Raw genomic sequence first — 23,346 nt, 5'->3', positions numbered from 1 at the left:
TTTTCATATAGCAGTGCGCTCTTACCCAACACCAGACATCTAACTGTCAAAATGTCAAAGTCTGGTGTCAGGGCCAGAGGACACTCGGGCTAGCATAACTAAAAATGATTAAGTGCTTATTTTAATATCATTTTTAGATGATCATATTTCATACATAAATTCAGTGTAATGACGTACAGAGGAAACATAAGGCCTAAAACGAAATATTGAAACATCTTTAAGGAAATATCTTCTTTGAATTATTTAAAGTGGTCATGGGTATTTATTAATTAGAACACATATAGAAATGTGAAAATATTTATTATTTCGAGAAGAGATTTAAAAATTAAATAATTACAAAACAAACTAGAATCTTATATTATTATAGAAATTAACCAGTGGTTACTTAAAGTCAATACAATGTAATGTGAACTGCTTCACAATACAATGTTATATAAAGTACTACACAATACAATGTAATATAAACTACTACACAATACAATGTAATGTGAACTGCTACACAGTAAATGGGTTTTACCATTCTATGCATTGTGGCTGGTCTTCGCAATTTAATAAAAACATGTGAGGTCGTCAAACGTGTGAATGACGCTGCGGAGACGGGCAAAGACGACGTCGTCTCGAGGTTTTTTCCTGTAGATTACAAGTTTAATCTTGTAAATTGTTATCTACGCCTTATATGCAATACTGTTCCCGTTGTGAACTTACAACCTCTGTCAACAGCGGCTTGTAATATAAAACACGTGTAAAATGTGTAAAACGAACTGTAAAATCGTCATGTGGTAGGGAATTAAATTAATTCTTTAAGAGCGTGGTAGATAACGGGGTCTGGCAGTGAAAAACATGACAATACTCTCGACATCCCTTTACCGTGCTGATTTGCAATGATAATGTTAATATAACTAGCATTTGTGAATATCTTTTTAATTATATCGGAAGCTTATACGAATATAGGGTAAATATTGAAAATATTCCTGAATCTTATTCAAATATATATAAATATATATTTAAAATATTTCTGTAGGCATTTCTTTCACTGAAACTAATATGTTAATATAACTAGCATTTGTGAATAACTTTTTCGATTATATCAGAAGATAATACGATTATAAAGTAAATATTTTAAATATTTCTGAAACTTTTTCAAATATAGAAAGAAATATTTGAAATATTTCTGCATGCATTCTTTCACTGAAATTAGTATGGCGAACCCTTGCGGGTATTATAATGGAGTTGAGTTACTATAGACGAAGAGGTGTCCATGACGATCGATACGAGAGCAGCAATGCATCATGGGATACCCATAATATCCATACTTCATCATATAATCTGTGGCAAAAAATCAGTTATTATTGTCGAGTTTCTGGCAATTAAATGAGTGCTTTATATATATTTTAGACTAATCCTATTATTAAATGTGACAGTTTGGTCATGCTAGAGACGAGTAAATTTCAAACCAAGATGATAAAATGTTGTTAATGAACTAATTTAAGCTTTTTAATTTATTAAAATAAACCAGCAATATACAATTTATAAGTACCTAAGCACAGTTGTGATATAAATCATTGAGGAATATATGAAAACAAAGATTTGGACATAAGTGTTTGATACATATGTACGAATTATAAAAGCATAAGTTAATAACTTTTTTAACAATTATAATCTACGTTTACGTAAAATTTGAATAGAAATAAGATATAATTGACAAGTAATTTACATGTATTAAAATGAAATTTTAAAATACCTAAGCACAGTTGCGATATAAAACATTGAGGAATGCATGACAACAAAAGTTTGAACGAAAATATTGGATACTAATTATAATATTATAAGTTAATAATTTGTAATCTTTTAACAATTTTATGTACGTTTACGTAAAATTTAAATAAAAATGATATGTAGTGGACACATACGATATGAGTATACACTAATGTGCATCTTCCTATGCAAATTTTAAGAGACTTGTTTGCAGCTAAATACATTTACATCAAAAATGAATTAAATACGATAGTCACAGCTAGATTCAAACAATTTTATAATAAAAAGTATATACGATAGTCACAGCCAGATTCAATCAATTTACAGCAAAAATGAATTAAAAACGATAGTAACAGCTAGATTCAAACAATTTACATCAAAAATGAATTAAATACGATAGGCGAAGCGAGATTCAATCAATAAACAGCAAAAATGAATTAAATACGATAGCCAAAGCGAGATTCAAACAATTTACCGCAAAAATGAATTAAATACGATAGCCAAAGCGAGATTCAATCAATTTCATAAAAAAAATACGATAGTCACAGCCAGATTCAATCAATTTACAGCAAAAATGAATTAAATACGATAAGCAAAGCGAGATTCAATCAATTAACAGCAAAAATGAATTAAATACGATAGCCAAAGCGAGATTCAAACAATTTACCGCAAAAATGAATTAAATACGATAGCCAAAGCGAGATTCAATCAATTTCATAAAAAAAAATACGATAGTCACAGCCAGATTCAATCAATTTACAGCACAAATGAATTAAATACGATAGTCACAGCTAGATTCAAACAATTTACAGCAAAATTGAATTAAATACGATAGCCAAAGCGAGATTAAATCAATTTCATAAAACAATAAGATTGAATACGATAGTCACAATCATAAAACATTTGTACCTTGACAATCGTCATCAGTCTCTGTTTGCGAAGTATCGTGTGTTTACTTTGGCGAATCGTCCACAGTCTCTATTTGCAGTGTATCGTGTTTGAACCTTGACAAATCGTCCACAGCACATTTTGACGATGTATCGTGTGTGTACCTTGACAAATCGTCCACAGCACATTTTGGCGGTGTATCATGTTTGTACCTTGACGAATCGTCCATTTTCTCTATTGGCTGCGTATCGTGTTTGTACCTTGACAAATCGTCAACAGCACATTTTGGCTGTGTATCGTGTTTGAACCTTGACGAATCGTCCATTGTTTGTATTGTCGGAGTAATTTGTCGGTACGTTGAAGAATCGTTGTACATTTCTAAAGTCGAAGCATCGCATTCGTGCCCTACTGCATCGTCCGTAGCGTCTATCTCCGAATTAAGACATCCGTAAACTGTATCTGCTTGTTCAACATTGTTACTCTGAAACAGATATAATTCATTGTTGTAATTAACAATGTAACAGAAGGGGGAAAGCTCTCAATGTCGAAAAATCGACCCCACCAAACTTTCTCGCATCAACAATCACATTTCTCATTGTTGTACAAAAACATGCTTGGTACCGTTGGGAAGATTGATAATGTGTCTTTTACAGACCTCCTATATGCATCCAAAATGTACATTCCGCAGACATGATCCCCGTTTCCTCCAAATAAACACACTTTTTCCAAGTTTCAATGTTTTTGTCAGTCAAAGAGACACTTTTTCCATACTAATGAGGTTGACATCAGCCCCGTGCCTACACATGTGGTATGATTGGCTGATTATTTTAGGGATGAAATGGGTGCGCTGTTCGGAATATACCGTGGCTTATAGTCGGCGCTATTCACACACTCGAGGATTCACAAAAGACAGGGAAATTTGTAAATATATTTATATAAACTAACAGTTTGATTTCAAGATTGACCAGAACCGAACATGGATACAAGAAAGCACACGCCTTCTCTACAGTAACATGAACAAATGTTATATATTACGTAATAATATAAAACAAAACTATAGGATTTTGAAATCAAGTGAAATATATCAATAAACCTGTAGCATGTAGTCTGTTTGAAGCAGACGGAAAAATAAAAAACAATGTGCAAATGCTGAAGGTATGCCGGGAAATCTTATATAGATTTACGAATCTTTACCGAAAGTTGATCTAAAGCTCTAAAACGTGTAGAATTACTCTGAACACGTTAGTGTAGGTCCAAATATATATATAGGTTTAGGATGTAGAAAGGCAAACAAAGCAAACATTTCATTCTGGAACGGTTTACATAAACACTGCTTCAAAGACATTTTCTGTTGCAGACAAATGTTAACGCTGAGTACAGTTTCTACAAATATTTCGAAAACAATTCAGACATACTTTTCAATTTGTTCACCTTTAGTACCAAAACTGAGTCAATAAAAGGACGGAATGTGGTGCCGTTAAAATGTTTCCTTTGTTTGATTTTCTGCAGCGAATTACTAAATGTTTAAATAGCCTTACTTCACATTATTAGTTATAATTTTGTTCTTTTTTCAACAAAAAGAGCTGAGGACTTTACGATGAATTTGTCTTTTATATGAATGTATTGATTCTGTTCCTTTAACAAAACGCGTTAGTTTGGCATACAACGCATCATATATCGTGTTATACATACAAGCATTATGATTAATATAGTTAGTTGATAACTATTTTTAAAGCTGATTACACCAAGACTCCAAAGTAGCTCAAATGAAGTTCCAATAATCTCGGTGTGTGGTGTTGGTAAAACAATTGTAATACCTGTGGCGACTCATACGCTAATGTATATCTTATCATGAGTCAAAACGAGATTACATATAATCAGGAATTATATAATTCAAGACTGCAAATACATTTACAACATACAATTGTGTTATTAAATTTATAAATTGTGTTCATAACGAAAGGAAGCATCATGATGTTTTGTTAATTTTCATAGTTAATACTAATATCAGATAAGTCTATTTAGCAAGAATAAGCAAGTTATGAAAAGGTGCTACTTTTTATTTTAAATATATCAACTCTATTTTCACTATTACTTACTAAATTACACTTGTATACATAATATACAATGATTGTTTTGAAAATATGTTAAAAGTTAATCTTTCAGACCTGTAATAATTTTTCTTGAAAACAAGAAAGACTTAAAATGGATACTTACTATAATTTCATGCCTACAAAATTGTTTCCTTCTGAACAGCAAATACGCTCCAAAGAGGCAGCTAATGCCGATGATAGCCAGCACAGTCATGATAAGGAAACCAAGTGACATCGGAATACAGGTGTTGTATGAATAAATACGAAACGTTCCACTAGGGCATTGTGTGACACACTTTGAGTCGTAGACATAAAATCTTTTCGAACTATCGCATTCGGATTTGGATATACAAGTTTTTTCCCCGGAAAGGAACTGGTGCGAGGGACACGTTTTAAGACATTCGTTGTATGATTTAATGGGATATGATGCTGGACATTCCTTGACACACGTTTTGTTCGATTTTAACACAAGATAGGAAACGGGACAAAAATTAACACAAGATTTGTAAAGTGTAAGCTTTGGACAGGTTGAATAACACGTGGAGTCCCTGCTAAATGAATACTTAAGGTTTACTGTGTAGGGATGTGTATCTGGGCAACTCTCGACACAATGGTTTCCGGCAGTGAATTTTGGACACTTTTTTGTGCATTGTACGTCTTCGAAAACGAACTCGTTTTTCTGACAAACTTTTCGACAGATTGTTCCGCGTGAAGATATCTCTATATATCTGTATTCATTCGGACATCCGATAATGTCTTCACATACATTGTTAACAATAAACTTGCCAGTACAGGCCTGTGTGCAATTGTTGTTTTCTCGGAACATCGGATATATACATTCATGTACACATGTATGACCTTGAGAGGAAGGTGATGTCATATTGAACGGTTTTGGACATTTTTCAATACAAGTATTGTTCATAACAAAGGGAATACTTGCAGGGCAAGATCTGAGACATGTGTGGTTAAGTTCAACCAGAGGGGGTTTGCATGCTGCCAAGCATCGGTTTTTCTGTTGTTCGTGGAACACGTGTGTTGCTGGACATTTTGGAACACAAGATTGTCCTAATACCAACGGGGTGTCGGGAGGACAAACATCCACACAACTAGTGCTATCGAAAATATGTTTGTCACATGATGACTTGCATCTGTAAGCAAATTTATTGTCGTTTGTTATAAATTGATAACGAAATCGACTATGTTTCGGACATTGCTCTAAACACGTGCGGTTCAGCAAATAAGAAGATAAGGGTTCTGGACACTGGTCATAACAATTCTTTCCTCTTGTGAAGGTTGTCCCTGGGCATTTTTCTACACATACGATTATATATTTCCCGTAGCCGTCCTCCTTTTTATATTTTAGGGATTTATCTAATGGACATTTTTCGATGCAATTTGATCCATTTAAAACAGTTGTATTAGGACACCTAAATACACATGTCATGTTATATGAAAACCTCCACAGACCTTTTTTGATATCGCATTTATCGTAACAATATGATAAATTGGGAGCCCACTCTTCCGTTGCATAATATGGATGTGACGATGGACACGCCTCTACACACAAACCATCGTATAAATGTTTAGCATGTTCCGGACACGAGTCTCGACATGTGTTATTATAACCTACTAAGAACCGAGGACAATGTGCAAGACACTCTCCGTTATGAACCAAGTTATATGGCGATGGGCATTTCTCAACACATGTAGAATTATGAGAGAGTAAGTGTGCTGAACAGTTGCATTTACCTCCATGTAGCAAATACGCAGGACTAATGCTATCACTACAGGACGCCACACAGTAGTTAATCACTTGATAGGAATATCTTGATGTTCGTCCGCTTTTATAAAAAGGGTGGGAGGGTGGACAAACCGTTAAGCATGTATGATTGAAGTTATAGATTGCCTGTTTAGGACAAGAAGAGAAACACGAGTTATTCCAAAGCAGTAAATTGTCAACTGAACAATTGTTATAGCATTTCCAGTAACCAGTATAGCTGTGTGTTTCTGGGCACCTCTTTACACAAGATGCGTTGAAAATGTAATTTCCCCAACTACAATATTTTACACATGTCCCAGATTCATTCAATAAATGCTTTGGACATTGAGAGAAACATTGTTGATTGAATACCAACAGACTAGATTTGGGACATTCAGAGACACACGTTCTGTTAAAAACTAATTTGTTGCCTGGACAATCCGCAGTACAACGATTGTCGTTCACATTTTCCGTGATTCGACATTGTGAGACGCAGGAATATGGTGATGTACTGCCCTCCAACAGTCTGTGGCTGGGAGGACAGCGGTCAACACAGGTTGAATTAAACACATACATATTCTTGTCGCAGGTTTTTACACACGAAATACCATCCGAAAACGTGTCATTGGGGCAGTTTGTAATACAAATCGGAATTTTAAAGTGTGGAACTCTTCTGTTCAATACATAGATAATTGGGGCCGAGTCTGGACACGTTCTAACACACGTTCTGTTCCATAGAAGGAATCCTTCCGGACACTGTAGCTTGCACACATGTCGATCAACGAAAGTGAAGTCCGGACACGATTCCAAGCAAAATTTTGTATTTAGAGCCTCGAAATCGAAAGGAGCTAGATTTGGACATGATGTGGTACACGTCTTATTATACCGAAACATTTTGACTGGGCAGTCACGGACACAGACGCTACCATAAAGTATAGTATACGTTGAACATTTTGAAACACAAATACCCGATTCATTGTAGGGAGAGTCTCGGGGGCATTCGGTTACACATGATTTGTTGTAAACCATCGATGTCGTATTAGAACAATGGTAGACGCATGAAAAGTCCTCCCTAACCATTTCATGTGGACAATCTGACAAACAATGAAAGTCAAAGCAAAATGGTCTCTCTTTCGGACAAATTCCTTTTTGGCATCGCAAGACTGCTGTTTTTTCCGGTTTTGTTGCAGCTGATTGAGGGATAGCATCTGTACTATTACACGTGTAAGATAAACCCACAGGACAGAAGTCCAAACATAAATCGGACACTATATACGGTGCATTAGGAGGGCAGTTGTCAGTGCAATTGGAGGAAAATTCGACTTGGTAGGAACCCGATGGACATTCCACATAGTTGTTCCCTTTGTAGTGTACCAGTACCTCCCCTCTGACGATACAAATCTGAAAACAACCAAAAGAAATGATCTATAAATAAATATTCATATCAAAGAAAACAATTTTTGTTCCTGATTTATAGATTCAACGATCATACTAAATCATCAGCCCAAAAATGGTCATCAAGAAGTAAAAATATATGCATAACATTTTTTGCAAATGTTAAAATAACGTCATGAGGATATTAATGTCACCAAAAATGAACTGAGACGTGAATAATTTTGAAACGTTTACGTCATTTTAATATTATTTTAGTAACAAGAACATTTAATTTCTTTTAATATTTTGAATATCGTAACGTTATTTTAACATCAAAATAGCTACATGCTTCCTGAAAAGCTAATGACGTTGTTATTACGTTCAAACAATAGAAGTTACCGTTTAAATAACATTCTTAATATGTTTTATTAGTTGGTTGATTGGTTGTTAAGGGTTTAAAGTCCTACAGCAGCTAAGGACATTTAAGGATTTGCTTCCATGTGTGTAGTGTATGTGTGCATGAGTGCTGGAGGCATGGTATGTTGATGTTCTGATGCCAAATTTAAACTACTACTTCACTGAAATACAATGTCGAAACAATCCAGCACATCATTCCGCCCGGTCACATTATACTGACAACGGGTGAACTTGTTGTTGTTATTTCCCTAAATGCTGAACGTAAACCATTGAATAACACCTACAGATTTTTAACTCACCTTAAACTCTAGCGTTACAAAGGTAACATACGTTTTCGAAATTAGTCCAATGCTAAGCAGGCCTTTAAACAACAGATAACAAACAACTGATAATACATTTGACAAATAATTAAGTTTTAAAAACATGAAGATGCCTTCTTGCTGTGTCTGAACTCCATTGGACTCTAGCTTGAGCAGCAGCAAAGCTAAAAGCCAAGGATAATTTGCCCAAATCGATGCAAGGGGCAAGTGAGAAAACCCCAATCCGGACGATATCTTTAATTACCACTGCTGTTGTAGTCACTTGCTGGTCAATAGGTCCTTCAGTTGCATAGTTGAAGAGACACCTGAAAACACAAGGTCAAGATTAACTCGACTTGTGCTTCTCGCATCTGTGATGAGACTTGGGACAAGGATTACCTCAAGCCGGACAACATTGTAATAATCGTCGCAGGTGGACCCACGTTCTTTACATCTAGATGTCGAGCAGACAACGTTCTGATGACTGAGGCCACTGGATTTACTTATTGATGTGTCCGAACTAGGTAAATGGTGACCCCGTGTCGAAAAAGATAGGTTTTAGATGCATTCAGACAAAGTGTCAGCATATTACCGTTAGCTGATACATGGGGATCAGAAATACCGAATGACGCGTAATATCAAATGGACTTGTATCACAGGTGAATTCTCCGCACCGTGTGGGAAACCAAAGAATGCCACATTGCACGCAGCCTGCATGGTCAGGTCGGTATGGAAGCTATATATTCCTTGTTGATAGGCAGCTGTTGATTCTGACAGCATATTAAATGTGATAGAGAGTCTTGGACTGGAAGAGTCCTTTATAAATATTTATTGATACCATGCAGGATATCTAAGGGGATGAAGTAGGATCTAGTTGAATCATGGAGTGATTAAGATTGTACATTGTTATGCATGTACAGAAACACACAGCTACAGAGTGACATGTTACATGGGTTCTGTCAGCGACTGCAGAGTCTAACAGTTTTTTGATAGTGTGATCTAGTAAAAGGAACATCGTTGAAGTCTGGATCTTGTCTAGGTCGCCGGTCTGCCTTAGGGGCTAGGCTGGATAATCTTTCCATATGAAACCCAGACAACGAGTCAGCAAATTTAAATAATTCTGTTGGTATGTGCATAGCTGTGACAATAATTATTTGTAAAAGTACACATAGTTAAACGACGCATTATTGTCATAATACTATCACTTTTAAAACGACCGTTTATGATAATGTCTACTGTGGCTTGATGAAACTTAACTCTCTTCCCAGACAAACAATGTCCCACCAAAATAGCTGTAATAACTATAGGATATAGTTCCATATAGACTATCAACCCATTTTAGTTTTCAAGCAATATCTTGCTGGGCCAGTGGCTATTGATCCACTGTTTATCATAGTATCCCAAAAACCTTTCGATCCAGCAGCATCAATGAACAGGTCAATATCGTTAGCCAGTTGAGTGACATCACTTAAGTCAATGGAGTGACAATTCCATTGGTTCATGAACGAATACCACATTTGTAGATCTTTTCGTCACCCCTTTTTGAAATATTTCTAAACATTTTCTCAGGTTGGTAAGTATGGATTATGAAAAGTTCTTTTCCACACAATCACGAACATTTTCTATGTGACGTTTTGATGACTAGTACGATATGTACACTGTCACCTTCATCAGACAAATGAGCAGTGAAGCGTATGCATACAAAGGTGTAAAATGTGTACGAGTTGTCCACAAAACGGATCACACTTCAAAAAATTAGGCAGAGACAAATCCATTACCATACTACCAGCTGAAGGCAACAGTTGTCATGGACACCGAAGATTATGAGGCCAAGGTCACAACACTGATACAGGACAACAAGACATATGAACAGCTGCAGACCAATCCAACTCAAAAGTTCAAAAGGCGTCTCATAGCCTTCCTGTCAAATTAAAACAAGAGAGAAAGATTTCCGAAGGCCAATACAAATATATGTATCCCACAGCAGAGAAAACTCCTATAATGTACTGTTCACCCAAGATCCACAAGCAGCGAAACCCACTGAGGCCTATTGTGGACTACACCGGATCCATTGCTTACAATCTAGAGGAAGCTATGTCTACCATCATTATTCAGGAAGACGAAGAATTTATTTCACATGATGGTGTCTCTCTTTTTACCAACACACCCATTGACGACGCACTTACAATCAATCAGTAACGTGTAGAATGAGACAGATCTTTGCACAAAAACACAAACCTCCAGATTCAGGACATCATGGATTTGCTAGAATTTGTGCTGACAACAACATATTTTAGTTTCCGAAACAACATCTATCAACAACGCTTCAGCACGGCTAAGGGTAGTCCAGTGTCTCTCATTGTGGCCAACTTGTTCATGGAACATCTGGAGCAAGAAGCAATAGCCACTGCCCCCATATAATGCAAGCCTAGCTTATAGAAACGATACGTTGACGACATACTTGAGATAATCAAGAAGGGGTCACAGAAGGATTTGACTACAAAAATCAACACCATAGATGCCACTAACAACATCAAATTTATATGCGAGGAAGAAACCAATGCCCTTCCTAGACACTCTACTGGTAAAGAAAGAAGACGGAACCGTGAAGGTACTGGTCTATAAAAAAGACCCATACGGATCAATACCTGAACTTCAAATCTCACCATCCTTTGCACCAGAAGTGCGTCGTACGTACATTGATCAAGAGATGTGTTACAATAGTCACAGAACAACAGGACAAAACACAAGAGGAGAATTACATCGTTAGGGCAATGAGAACATGTGCATATCCCCGGAATGGACCCTAAAACGGGTACAAAAACAGTGTCAAAGTAAGGAGAAGAACAAGAAAAGGCCAACCAAGTATTCATGGTATGATGTTGAGTATCCATGCTATGATACTGAGTATCCATGTTATGATGTTGAGTATTTATGCTATACTGGTGAGAATTCATGCTATGATGTTGAATATCCATGATATGATGTTGAGTATCCATATAATAATGTTGAGTATTCATGCTATGATGTTAAGTATCCATGCTATGATGTTGCGTATCCAAACTATGATGTTGAGTATTCATGCTATGCTGTTGAGTATCCATGCTATGATGTTGCGTATCCAAACTATGATGTTGAGTATTCATGCTATGAGGTTGAGTATCCATGCTATGATGTTAAGTATCCCTGCTATGATGTTGGGTATCCATGCTATGATGTTGAGTATCCATTCTAAGATGTTGAGTATTCATGCTATGCTGTTGAGTATCCATGCTATGATACTGAGTATCCATGTTGTGATGTTGAGTATTTATGCTATACTGGTTAGAATTCATGCTATGATGTTGAATATCCATGATATGATGTTGAGTATCCTTATAATAATGTTGAGTATTCATGCTATGAGGTTGAGTATCCATGCTATGATACTGAGTATCCATGTTATGATGTTGTGTATTTATGCTATACTGGTGAGAATTCATGCTATGATGTTCAATATCCATGTTATGATGTTGAATATCCATATAATAATGTTGAGTATTCATGCTATGAGGTTGAGTATCCATGCTATGATGTTAAGTATCCATGCTATGATGTTGGGTATCCATGCTATGATGTTGAATATCCATGATATGATGTTGAGTATCCATATAATAATGTTGAGTATTCATACTATGATGTTAAATATCCATGCTATGATGTTGAGTATCCATGCTATGATGTTGAGTATTCATGCTTTGATGTTAAGTATCCATGCTATGATGTTGAGTATCCATGATATGATGTTGTGTATCGATGCTTTGATGTTCAGTATTCATGCTATGATGTTAAGTATCCATGTTATGATATTGAGTATCCATGCTATGATGTTGAGTATCAATGCTATGATGTTGAGTATTCATGCTATGATGTTAAGTATTCATGTTATGATATTGAGTATCCATGCTATGATGTTGAGTATCAATGCTATGATGTTGAGTATTCATGATATGATTTTGAGTATCCATGCTATGATGTTGAGTATTCATGCTAAGATGTTAAGTATCCATCCTATGATGTTGAGTATCCATGCTATGATGTTAAATATACATGCTATGATGTTGAGTATTCATGCTATGATGTTGAGTATTCATGCTTTGATGTTAAGTATCCAGGTTATGATGTTGAGTATCCATGATATGATGTTGTGTATCGATGCTATGATGTTGAGTATCCATGCTATGATGTTTAGTATTCATGTTATGATATTGAGTATTCATGCTATGATGTTGAGTATCCATGCTATGACGTTGAGTATTCATGATATGATTTTAAGTATTCATGCTATGATGTTGAGTATCCATGTTTGATGTTGAGTATCCATGCTATGATGTTGAGTATCCATGCTTTGATGTTCAGTATCCATGCTATGATGTTGAGTATGTTGAGTATCCATGCTATGATGTAGAGTGATTTCATCATGTTGTTATGTCAGTATGACATGATGTTGTGTGATCCCATGCTATGATGTTGAGTATCCATGTTTGATGTTGAGTATCCATGCTATGATTTTGAGTATCCATGCTTTGATGTTCAGTATCAATGCTATGATGTTGAGTATCCATGCTATGACGTTGAGTATTCATGATATGATTTTAAGTATTCATGCTATGATGTTGACTATCCATGTTTGATGTTGAGTATCCATGCTATTATGTTAAGTATCCATGCTATGATGTTGGGTATCCATGCTATGATGTTGAGTATCCATGATATGATGTTGTGTATCGATGCTTTGATGTTCAGTATTCATGCTATGATGTTAAGTATTCATGTTATGATATTGAGTATTCATGCTATGATGTTGAGTATCCTTGCTATGATGTTGAGTATTCATGCTATAAAGTTGAGTGTCCATGCTATGATGTTGAGTATCCATGATATGATGTTGTGTATCGATGCTATGATGTTGAGTATCCATGCTATGACGTTGAGTATTCATGATATGATTTTAAGTATTCATGCTTTGATGTTGAGTATCCATGTTTGATGTTGAGTATCCATTCTATGATGTTGAGTATCCATGCTATGACGTTGAGTATTCATGATATGATTTTAAGTATTCATGCTTTGATGTTGAGTATCCATGTTTGATGTTGAGTATCCATGCTATGATGTAGAGTGATTTCATCATGTTGTTATGTCAGTATGACATGATGTTGTGTGATCCCATGCTATGATGTTGAGTATCCATGATATGATGTTGTGTATCGATGCTTTGATGTTCAGTATTCATGCTATGATGTTGAGTATGATATGATGTTGAGTATTCATGCTATGATGTTAAGTATTCATGTTATGATATTGAGTATCCATGCTATGATGTTGAGCATCCATGCTATTATGTTAAGTATCCATGCTATGATGTTGGGTATCCATGCTATGATGTTGAGTATCCATGATATGATGTTGTGTATCGATGCTTTGATGTTCAGTATTCATGCTATGATGTTGAGTATCCTTGCTATGATGTTGAGTATTCATGCTTTGATGTTAAGTATCCATGCTATGATGGTGAGTCTTCATGCTATGATGTTGAGTATCCATGTTATGATGTTGAGTATCCATGCTATGACGTTGAGTATTCATGATATGATTTTAAGTATTCATGCTTTGATGTTGAGTATCCATGTTTGATGTTGAGTACCCATGCTATGATGTTGAGTATCCATGTTATGAAGTTGAGTGTCCATGCTATGATGTTGAGTATCCATGTTTGATGTTGAGTATCCATGCTATTATGTTAAGTATCCATGCTATGATGTTGGGTATCCATGCTATGATGTTGAGTATCCATGCTATGATGTTGAGTATCCATGCTATTATGTTAAGTATCCATGCTATGATGTTGAGTGTTCATGCTATGATGTTGAGTATCCATGCTATGATGTTGAGTACCCATGCTATGATGTTGAGTATCCATGCTATTATGTTGAGTATCCATGCTATGATGTAGAGTGATTTCATCATGTTGTTATGTCAGTATGACATGATGTTGTGTGATCATGTTTTGTTGTTCACTGCTTGTCTCGTTGTTGTCATATTGTAAGCATTTTGCATACACTGATAAAAATTATTTAGCGTTTTGATTCTTTGAACGAAATCAAGTTTTTTCATGCAAAATATATATGAATTTGTCTCCAAACATTGAAAAGCATTAATCAATGGATATGTAATGTAAACGTCAGAGTTCTAATGTTTGTGGTTATAAGGTAGAACACGGGTCGTATTTATATTTTATTTAAACATTCTTATACAAGCTTCGTTACATATGAAAATGTACGGGAGTAAGTTACGGGAATTAAACATTGACTGTTAAACAAATTTCACGGTAAGGTTTAGTATGATTCTTAATTATATCTTTATATATATAAATAAAACAAAACACGAAGTCTAGTATAATCGGCTAGCGCTTTCGCCCATCTTGTGGCTCTTCAGGCGATTTATATTTATTTATATATACATATTTTACGTATATGTATATTTATATATACATATATGTACATATTTTATATACTGTTGGAATTACTTCTTTGCCCCATATACTATTTTAATTAATTCGTATCCTACGGACATACCTCCATTAGGATCCAGTGTTATATGGGATTTTACCGTCTATATTATTTCTTTGACCCATACATATTTTATATATATATATATATATATATATATATATTTGAATTATTGCATACGACATATTTTTGGATGTAAAAGTCTAATAGAGACACTTGAATAAATTTGGGAATATTACGTGAGATATCTTTATTGTTTGTGATATAGCTATTGTTTACAGGATATCTTATACATGTAGTTATAATGGAACTAGAAACGAGAAACCTCCCGGTATAACATATAGAGATACTGTATCGCTAATAGTTTTTGACATATTTTTTAAAGTATCAGATATATCTCTTTTAGGTATTCAATGTTCAGTTGGCTTGCCATACATTTTTTGAAAAAGAAGTATTTCTGCATACATGCTTATAGTGTTTTGTGTATCAATTATACGTTTAATCATTGTAAATAAATAACTCATCTGAACATTTTGTTACTTGTATACATGTATCAGCATATTACTATAAAAATAGCCTACATAATACCTTTGTTTACAATTTCCAGCAAACGTCTTAAAATAAATAACTTGACCAACTAGAAATATATTAAAATAAACTCTTTTGAATTTCGTTCCAAATCCCTCATGATTTAAGGCAATTTATTCATTTTTTATCTTTCCTTACACCAACTCGCATCTCGAAAATAAAACAAAAACAATGAAAAATAAAAAAGTCGTTCTCGGACATTTTGAAAATACATATTCTGAAGAACTACAAATTGATTTGGTGCAGCCTTAATTATTTTTTGTAAATTTTATAATTGCTCTTGACAAATTTGTGAAATTTATGAAAATTCTCAAAAAGGTTGGTTTTCCAAAAATACTGGTGATGAATTTGTCTGAAAACATGGAAAAGTATTAATCAATGAATATGTAATGTACAAGCAACAAATCCTCTATTTATGTCACGGAAGTAGATTACCTAAGTCCGAGTTCAACGTTACATCAAGCAGTTTTCTCAACCGCGTCTGCCAAACTGATATACGTTTTTAATGAACTTTGGTTAACATGGACCGGTTTTAAAACGACCACCATGCAAGAAAAGTAGCCGTTTAACGTTATAAATATATAGTATGCACATGAAAAAGCTTGATTTCGTTCAATGCTTCAAAACGCGTGATATCTTTTATCAGTGTATGAAAAACGCTTACAACAAGACAACGACGAGACAAGCAGTGAACAACATAACATGATCACACAACATTCTGTCATACTGACATAACAACATGATGAAATCACTCAACAACATAACATGGATACTCAACATCATAACATGAATACTCAACACGATGCTGTTTCAACTCAACACCAATACGATACCTTTTACCGACATAACATGACTCCTCGGCGTTACACTTTTTCGCCTAAACACAATGAGACGTTAAGGCAAGTACATGGCAATACCACTAGACATCATACTATGAATACTCTACGTTACACAGTTTCAAATCAACAAAATGACATGTCAACCCAACATAATTATATGTTAACTGAACATCATGGTATGTCAACCCAACACCATGAGATGTCAATCCAATATAACGACATGTCTACGCAGCACAAACACATGTCCACCCTACATAATGACATGTTAACCCAATATAATGACATGTCCACTGAACATTATGACATATCAACTGAACGTCATGGCAAGTCAACCCGACATAACGACATGTCAACCCAATATTATATGTTAACCCAACATAATATAGACACTGAAGATAAGACAGTTCCGTCATGATGTGTTCCGTCATTTCGTACTCAGTCATGGTGTCTGCCGTCATACTGTTTCCTGACATAGAATCTCCTGATATGATGTCTTCCATCATGGTGTCTGCTGTCGTTGCCACTTCCGTCATGGTGTCTCCCGTTATGGTGTCATCCGTCATGGTGTGTCATGATGACTTTTGTCATTGTGTCTTCCGTAATGGTGTTTCCAGTCATGATGTCATTCGTCATAACGTCTTCCTAATTGGTGTCTCCCGATAAAGTGTCTTCCGTAATGGTGTCTCCTATCATGATATCTCTCGTCATAATGTCTCCCGTCATGATGTGTTCCGTCATTGAGTATTCCCTCATGGTGTCACCCGTCATACTGTTACCTGTCATAGAGTCTCACGACATGATGTCTTTCGTCATGGTGTCTCCTGTCATAGTGTCGTCCGTCATGATGTCTTTCGTCATAGTGTCTCCCGTCATACCGTTTCCTGTCATAGAGTCTCACGACATGATGTCTTTCGTCATGGTGTCTCTCGTTGAATTGCCTTCTTGGAGGCTTCAGACATGATTTGATCCGTTACGGTGATTCCTGTAACGGCGTGTACCGTCGTGATGCTTGATAAAATTAGATATATACCCCACCGGTTCTTCACTTGTTATGTCTGAAATGCTTATGTATAGAATATGTATGAATACACCTTATTTTGTTGGCCGCCTCAATAGACATGCCCATTCATGTATGTAATCTTTGACATAACAGAACGTCTGCACTCGTGTATTAGTTTAGTGAAGGGATCAGTCGCTCGACTTCATATTTTAAGGTAAGAATATATTTTTACATATGATTTGTTGATCAAAACTGAAATACAAAACCAATATATAGTATCTCTGTGTGTAGTGTGATTAATTGTTATATATATGACGATCATCAGCTTCTTACCTGTGTAACTATGGACGAAAACATTACAACAAACAGTCGAAGCTGGTGTCTATCCATGGTGTCACATAGGGTATATGTGTTTAGCTGTGTATTAGATCACTTCCTGTGTCTAAATATATCGAATCAGTCACATACCCAGGGTCGCTTCGTTTTCTTCTAGAGCCAGGGACAAAATATCAACGAGATGTATACACATCGATTTAGGTTTCATTGTGATTTAAATATAAGAAGCCAGTCTTCAAAACATGACAAGGAATATACTCGTAAAATATTTTCTCATGGATACAACAATTATATTTGTACTCTCACTCAATCGTTTTCATTTAACGAGAACGTTATCAACATATGACTTTGATTAACTCATTCACCCCTGGAGACACATTTGAATCCTTCCAATTCAAAGGTTGGAATATTTCATTATGACATTTCAGGGGTTAATGAGATAAGGGGAAATACATTTTACTTGCGCTTAAAATAAAATAACCAATGTTCCGTTTCATACAGAAGAGAGATAATTTGTTGCTCGCTTGTAGCCATATTACAATTACTGATCACAAAAAAAATGTATAGTAAGCAAAACATATATTACTTATATAATCTATGTCTAAATCAAAGATTTAGTATGAAATACATTAGGACATCCCCCTAGTATTATTTTCCTGAGTATCCTTATTTTTATTGGCTTTACATTTGGACCTATGGATCTGTTATTGAAGAATCGATATTTCAGTTACAAACAGATGTATCAGAATGTAATACACCCTTGCAAATCCGTGGTTCACGATCACTTACGTTCCCTACACACCTGGAATACGCCGTGACAGAATCGGAGGCTAGCTGTTAGCTGTTGCATTTTTTTAAGTGCAACGCCGATCAATATTACTGTAACGCTGCTGGGCGAATCTTTTTGCTGTTACTCAAAGGATCAAACTAATATACTTGTATAATAAATACTGTGACACAATAGAGCCTTCTATTTTGTTAATACATATTCAGGAGGCGTAGAGACAGTATAGAGCGTAACCCCTGAGACGACAAGGTTGAAAAAAGCCTGAGTGCAATGGTTCATATCAGCATATAGTTTACAGAACATATAGATATGTTAATTCAAACAAGAAACGAATCTACATCAGAAAAGCAATTTAACCGTGTTTATGAACTAAAGCGTAATCCTTATTTCACTTTTGATAAAATAATAGGGCACTGAACTCATATAATATTTGTGGAAATAAGGTCCAGGTCTTCAGAAAAAGCCTTCTTGTAGTAATATTATTGACGAGTGTACTCAAAATCATTTGATAAATAGAGGATCTTACATGAGTGTCCGTGTCATACTGAAATTATTAAACATGACGTGGCCACTATGTAAGATTCTCTGTATCACATGACAATCATGTAAAAAAACTTCAAACACAATATTATATATTATCAGCTGACTCCTAATAGGTTAAACCCAAAGTACTCCGAACGTCTGCACTCGTGTATTAGTTTAGTGAAGGGAGGAGTCGCTCGACTTCATATTTTAAGGTAAGAATATATTTTTACATATGATTTGTTGATCAAAACTGAAATACAAAACCAATATATAGTATCTCTGTGTGTAGTGTGATTAATTGTTATATATATGACGATCATCAGCTTCTTACCTGTGTAACTATGGACGAAAACATTACAACAAACAGTCGAAGCTGGTGTCTATCCATGGTGTCACATAGGGTATATGTGTTTAGCTGTGTATTAGATCACTTCCTGTGTCTAAATATATCGAATCAGTCACATACCCAGGGTCGCTTCGTTTTCTTCTAGAGCCAGGGACAAAATATCAACGAGATGTATACACATCGATTTAGGTTTCATTTTGAATTAAATATAAGAAGCCAGTCTTCAAAACATGACAAGGAATATACTCGTAAAATATTTTCTCATGGATACAACAATTATATTTGTACTCTCACTCAATCGTTTTCATTTAACGAGAACGTTATCAACATATGACTTTGATTAACTCATTCACCCCTGGAGACACATTTGAATCCTTCCAATTCAAAGGTTGGAATATTTCATTATGACATTTCAGGGGTTAATGAGATAAGGGGAAATACATTTTACTTGCGCTTAAAATAAAATAACCAATGTTCCGTTTCATACAGAAGAGAGATAATTTGTTGCTCGCTTGTAGCCATATTACAATTACTGATCACAAAAAAAATGTATAGTAAGCAAAACATATATTACTTATATAATCTATGTCTAAATCAAAGATTTAGTATGAAATACATTAGGACATCCCCCTAGTATTATTTTCCTGAGTATCCTTATTTTTATTGGCTTTACATTTGGACCTATGGATCTGTTATTGAAGAATCGATATTTCAGTTACAAACAGATGTATCAGAATGTAATACACCCTTGCAAATCCGTGGTTCACGATCACTTACGTTCCCTACACACCTGGAATACGCCGTGACAGAATCGGAGGCTAGCTGTTAGCTGTTGCATTTTTTTAAGTGCAACGCCGATCAATATTACTGTAACGCTGCTGGGCGAATCTTTTTGCTGTTACTCAAAGGATCAAACTAATATACTTGTATAATAAATACTGTGACACAATAGAGCCTTCTATTTTGTTAATACATATTCAGGAGGCGTAGAGACAGTATAGAGCGTAACCCCTGAGACGACAAGGTTGAAAAAAGCCTGAGTGCAATGGTTCATATCAGCATATAGTTTACAGAACATATAGATATGTTAATTCAAACAAGAAACGAATCTACATCAGAAAAGCAATTTAACCGTGTTTATGAACTAAAGCGTATCATTTGGTATATCAAATAAAAGTAGTTCCTGTAGTGGCGTAGGAATATGTTGCTTTAGGTTTTATAACACGTGTATTACAATGTGCCATATTTATGACATGGCCGTATGACATAGTAAAATGGGTTGGTTAGGCGATAAATGCTTATATGGAATTGTCCTCCGCCATCCTGAACGTTGAAATATGCTTCTTGTAGTATATAAACATTTAACTTATCTGCTATTTTGTGTATGGAAATACAAATATAAAAACTGAAAAATAAACCATACAAATCAAAAAGCTCTTAATTAGTCAGACCCCACAAAAACGAACACGTCGACACCGGTAAATCTCGGCAAAATTCATAAAATGTCACTTCCCCATAACGAGAACCGGGGCAGTAACAACCAAACAACAAGACACACTTATGAGAATAAGAAAAAAAACACTGATTTTTATGTCATAAATTGGAATAGTATACTCTGTAAATTCCAATGAGATCATGATGGCGACCGTCAGCACTCCAGGACGAGATGCATATAATGTCTCCCAAATTGTGTATCGGGAGGTAGATTTTACCACCCCTTTAGATTAGATAAATACTGGTCGTGGCAGTCAAGCATAAAGACACCGTAACAAGAAAAATACCAGTGTGTGGTATGCACGAAACACCCGCGCTAGATAAATATTCAATGAAAAACATAACTCTTCCTGTAATGAATACAAACAATTTTGATATTATAGTTCAAGAGAATGGTTGTATTGTGTAGGTCATTGTCAGTACTGTAGACATAAGGAGATTCGTAAAAGCTAAGTAGCATGTAAAATTACAAACTTATAATGTACTGCGTTTAAATTTCTTAAATCATATTGAGAAGCAACTACAATCTCATCTATAGGAGTGCTAAAATCTGCCTGCTGATACTCATTTATGTTTGAACTACCTGTATATTTTGGAATTTATAGATAGGCATGCAATATGTGTAATACTGTTTCCACAAAAAAATGAAATACGGAGTAAAGAGACATCTAGTTAAATAGACTAATACACTAAATAAACTTAACATTTATACTGCACCGCATTGTCATTTCGTCCATTCAGAAACATTTTAAATTAGTATGCCAATGATCCTATTGCACCCGATAAGAACGTTATATATGTTCAACTTTGGTGACGCATTGAGTATATAATGCTGTCAGGTAGAGTGGTATTCTTCTAACAAACCAACACTTACTTGAATCATACGATTCCAAAAGGGTGATCAATACATTTGTATTCTCCCTGTAGCATAGTTAACGACTAGGCATTATTCCGTTTTCCACTAAATGTTCCACATGTCTTGTCAGCTTTACTTATACACTTTGGTACTATTGTTCTAATGTGAATTGGTATGAATTGTACATCTTTGCCGACTCTCTAATAACGCCATGCACTTTTGTTTTCAAGAACAATGTCTGATGACGAAATCGTTCCATTATTACACGAAGAAAACATTGAACCTGCAAGCAATGTTTGTCACCCAAGTTCAATAAGGCCTCAGAGAAGTTTACCGCCCGGGAAAACGTACCATATCTTCATTTCTTACTCGTCACACGATCAACCGTATGTACTACGTCTGAAAACCGTTTTGGAAGGATTGGGTTTCAAGTGAGTATGTACAATGTACATGAATTTGAAGTGATATAATCCTGCTATATTACACTCATTAATGATTACGCAATATCAAATAAGCTGCGAATATTTTACCGTGAATTAAAATATCCTTAAGTATACACAAAAGTGTACCCTGTACGTTTTTACCTGTTTGATGTTGAAAAAATGGAGATAAATAAATAAAAACCTTCACTGCCAGGGTAGTCATATTTACGGAAAAGCATAAAGGCCAAGTAAAAAAATCAATCAATTTCGTCGTTTTATTGGAACAAACTCGAAATTTCAAGTTAGAATTCAACGTTATTATCTCGCAATTTTGAGTAATTAAGTCGAATTTTCGAGTAATTAACAACGGAATTGGTTTTCTATACTTGTCTCAACTGTTCTTTCGTATGACATATATTTTCAAAAAATGTTAACATGGGTATTACTTAACTGGACCGCTGACAGTGTTAACATGTGTGTTGTTTACCTAGACCACTGACAGTGTTAACATGGGTATTGTTTACCGGGACCACTGACAGTGTTAACATGGGTATTGTTTACCTAGACCACTGACAGTGTTAATATAGGTATTGTTTACCTGGAACACTGACAGCGTTGATATGGGTATTGTTTACCTAGACCACTGACAGTGTTTAACATGGGTATTATTTACCTAGACGACTGCCAGTGTTAACATGGGTATTGATTACCTGGACCGCTGAGAGTGTTAATATGGGTGTTGTTTAACTTGACCACTGACAGTGTTAATATGGATGTTGTTTACCTAGACCGCTGACAGTGTTAACATGGGTATTGTTTACCAAGACCGCTGAGAGTTTTAACATGGGTAATTTTTACCTGGACCGCTGACAGTGTTAACATGGGTGTTGTTTACTTTGACCACTGACAGCGTTAACATGGGTGTGGATTACCTGGACCACTGACAGTGTTAATATGGGTATTATTTACCTAGACCGCTGACAGTGTTAACATGGGTATTATTTACCTAGACCGCTG

At 35.3% G+C, this 23,346-nt stretch overlaps 1 protein-coding gene across 1 annotated transcript; it reads right to left on the bottom strand.

Moving 5' to 3' along the window:
• Positions 1-2,549: 2,549 nt before the first annotated feature.
• LOC110441699 (proprotein convertase subtilisin/kexin type 5-like) lies at positions 2,550-17,969 on the bottom strand. Its single transcript, XM_021484919.1, has 3 exons — positions 17,897-17,969; positions 4,861-7,896; positions 2,550-3,124 (listed from the first exon to the last, which is right to left on the bottom strand). The coding sequence occupies exons 1-3, from the start codon at positions 17,951-17,953 to the stop codon at positions 2,708-2,710; spliced, it is 3,510 nt and encodes a 1,169-aa protein (XP_021340594.1). The 5' UTR covers positions 17,954-17,969; the 3' UTR covers positions 2,550-2,707.
• Positions 17,970-23,346: the final 5,377 nt, after the last annotated feature.

This window comes from Mizuhopecten yessoensis, unplaced genomic scaffold (assembly GCF_002113885.1).
Source record: "Mizuhopecten yessoensis strain PY_sf001 unplaced genomic scaffold, ASM211388v2 scaffold716099, whole genome shotgun sequence".
Classification (NCBI taxonomy): Eukaryota; Metazoa; Mollusca; class Bivalvia; order Pectinida; family Pectinidae; genus Mizuhopecten; species Mizuhopecten yessoensis.
Note: the sequence above shows the minus strand (reverse complement) of the source record. Positions and strands in the feature narration are given on the sequence as shown.

Coding starts and splice junctions, on each gene's coding strand:
- LOC110441699 (XM_021484919.1), bottom strand. CDS start 17,953: ATGGATAGACACCAGCTTCGACTGTTTGTTGTAATGTTTTCGTCCATA. Junction 7,897..17,896: donor TTTCGTCCATAGTTACACAG/GTAAGAAGCTGA, acceptor GGTTGTTTTCAG/ATTTGTATCGTCAGAGGGGA. Junction 3,125..4,860: donor TTTGTAGGCATGAAATTATA/GTAAGTATCCAT, acceptor TATCTGTTTCAG/AGTAACAATGTTGAACAAGC.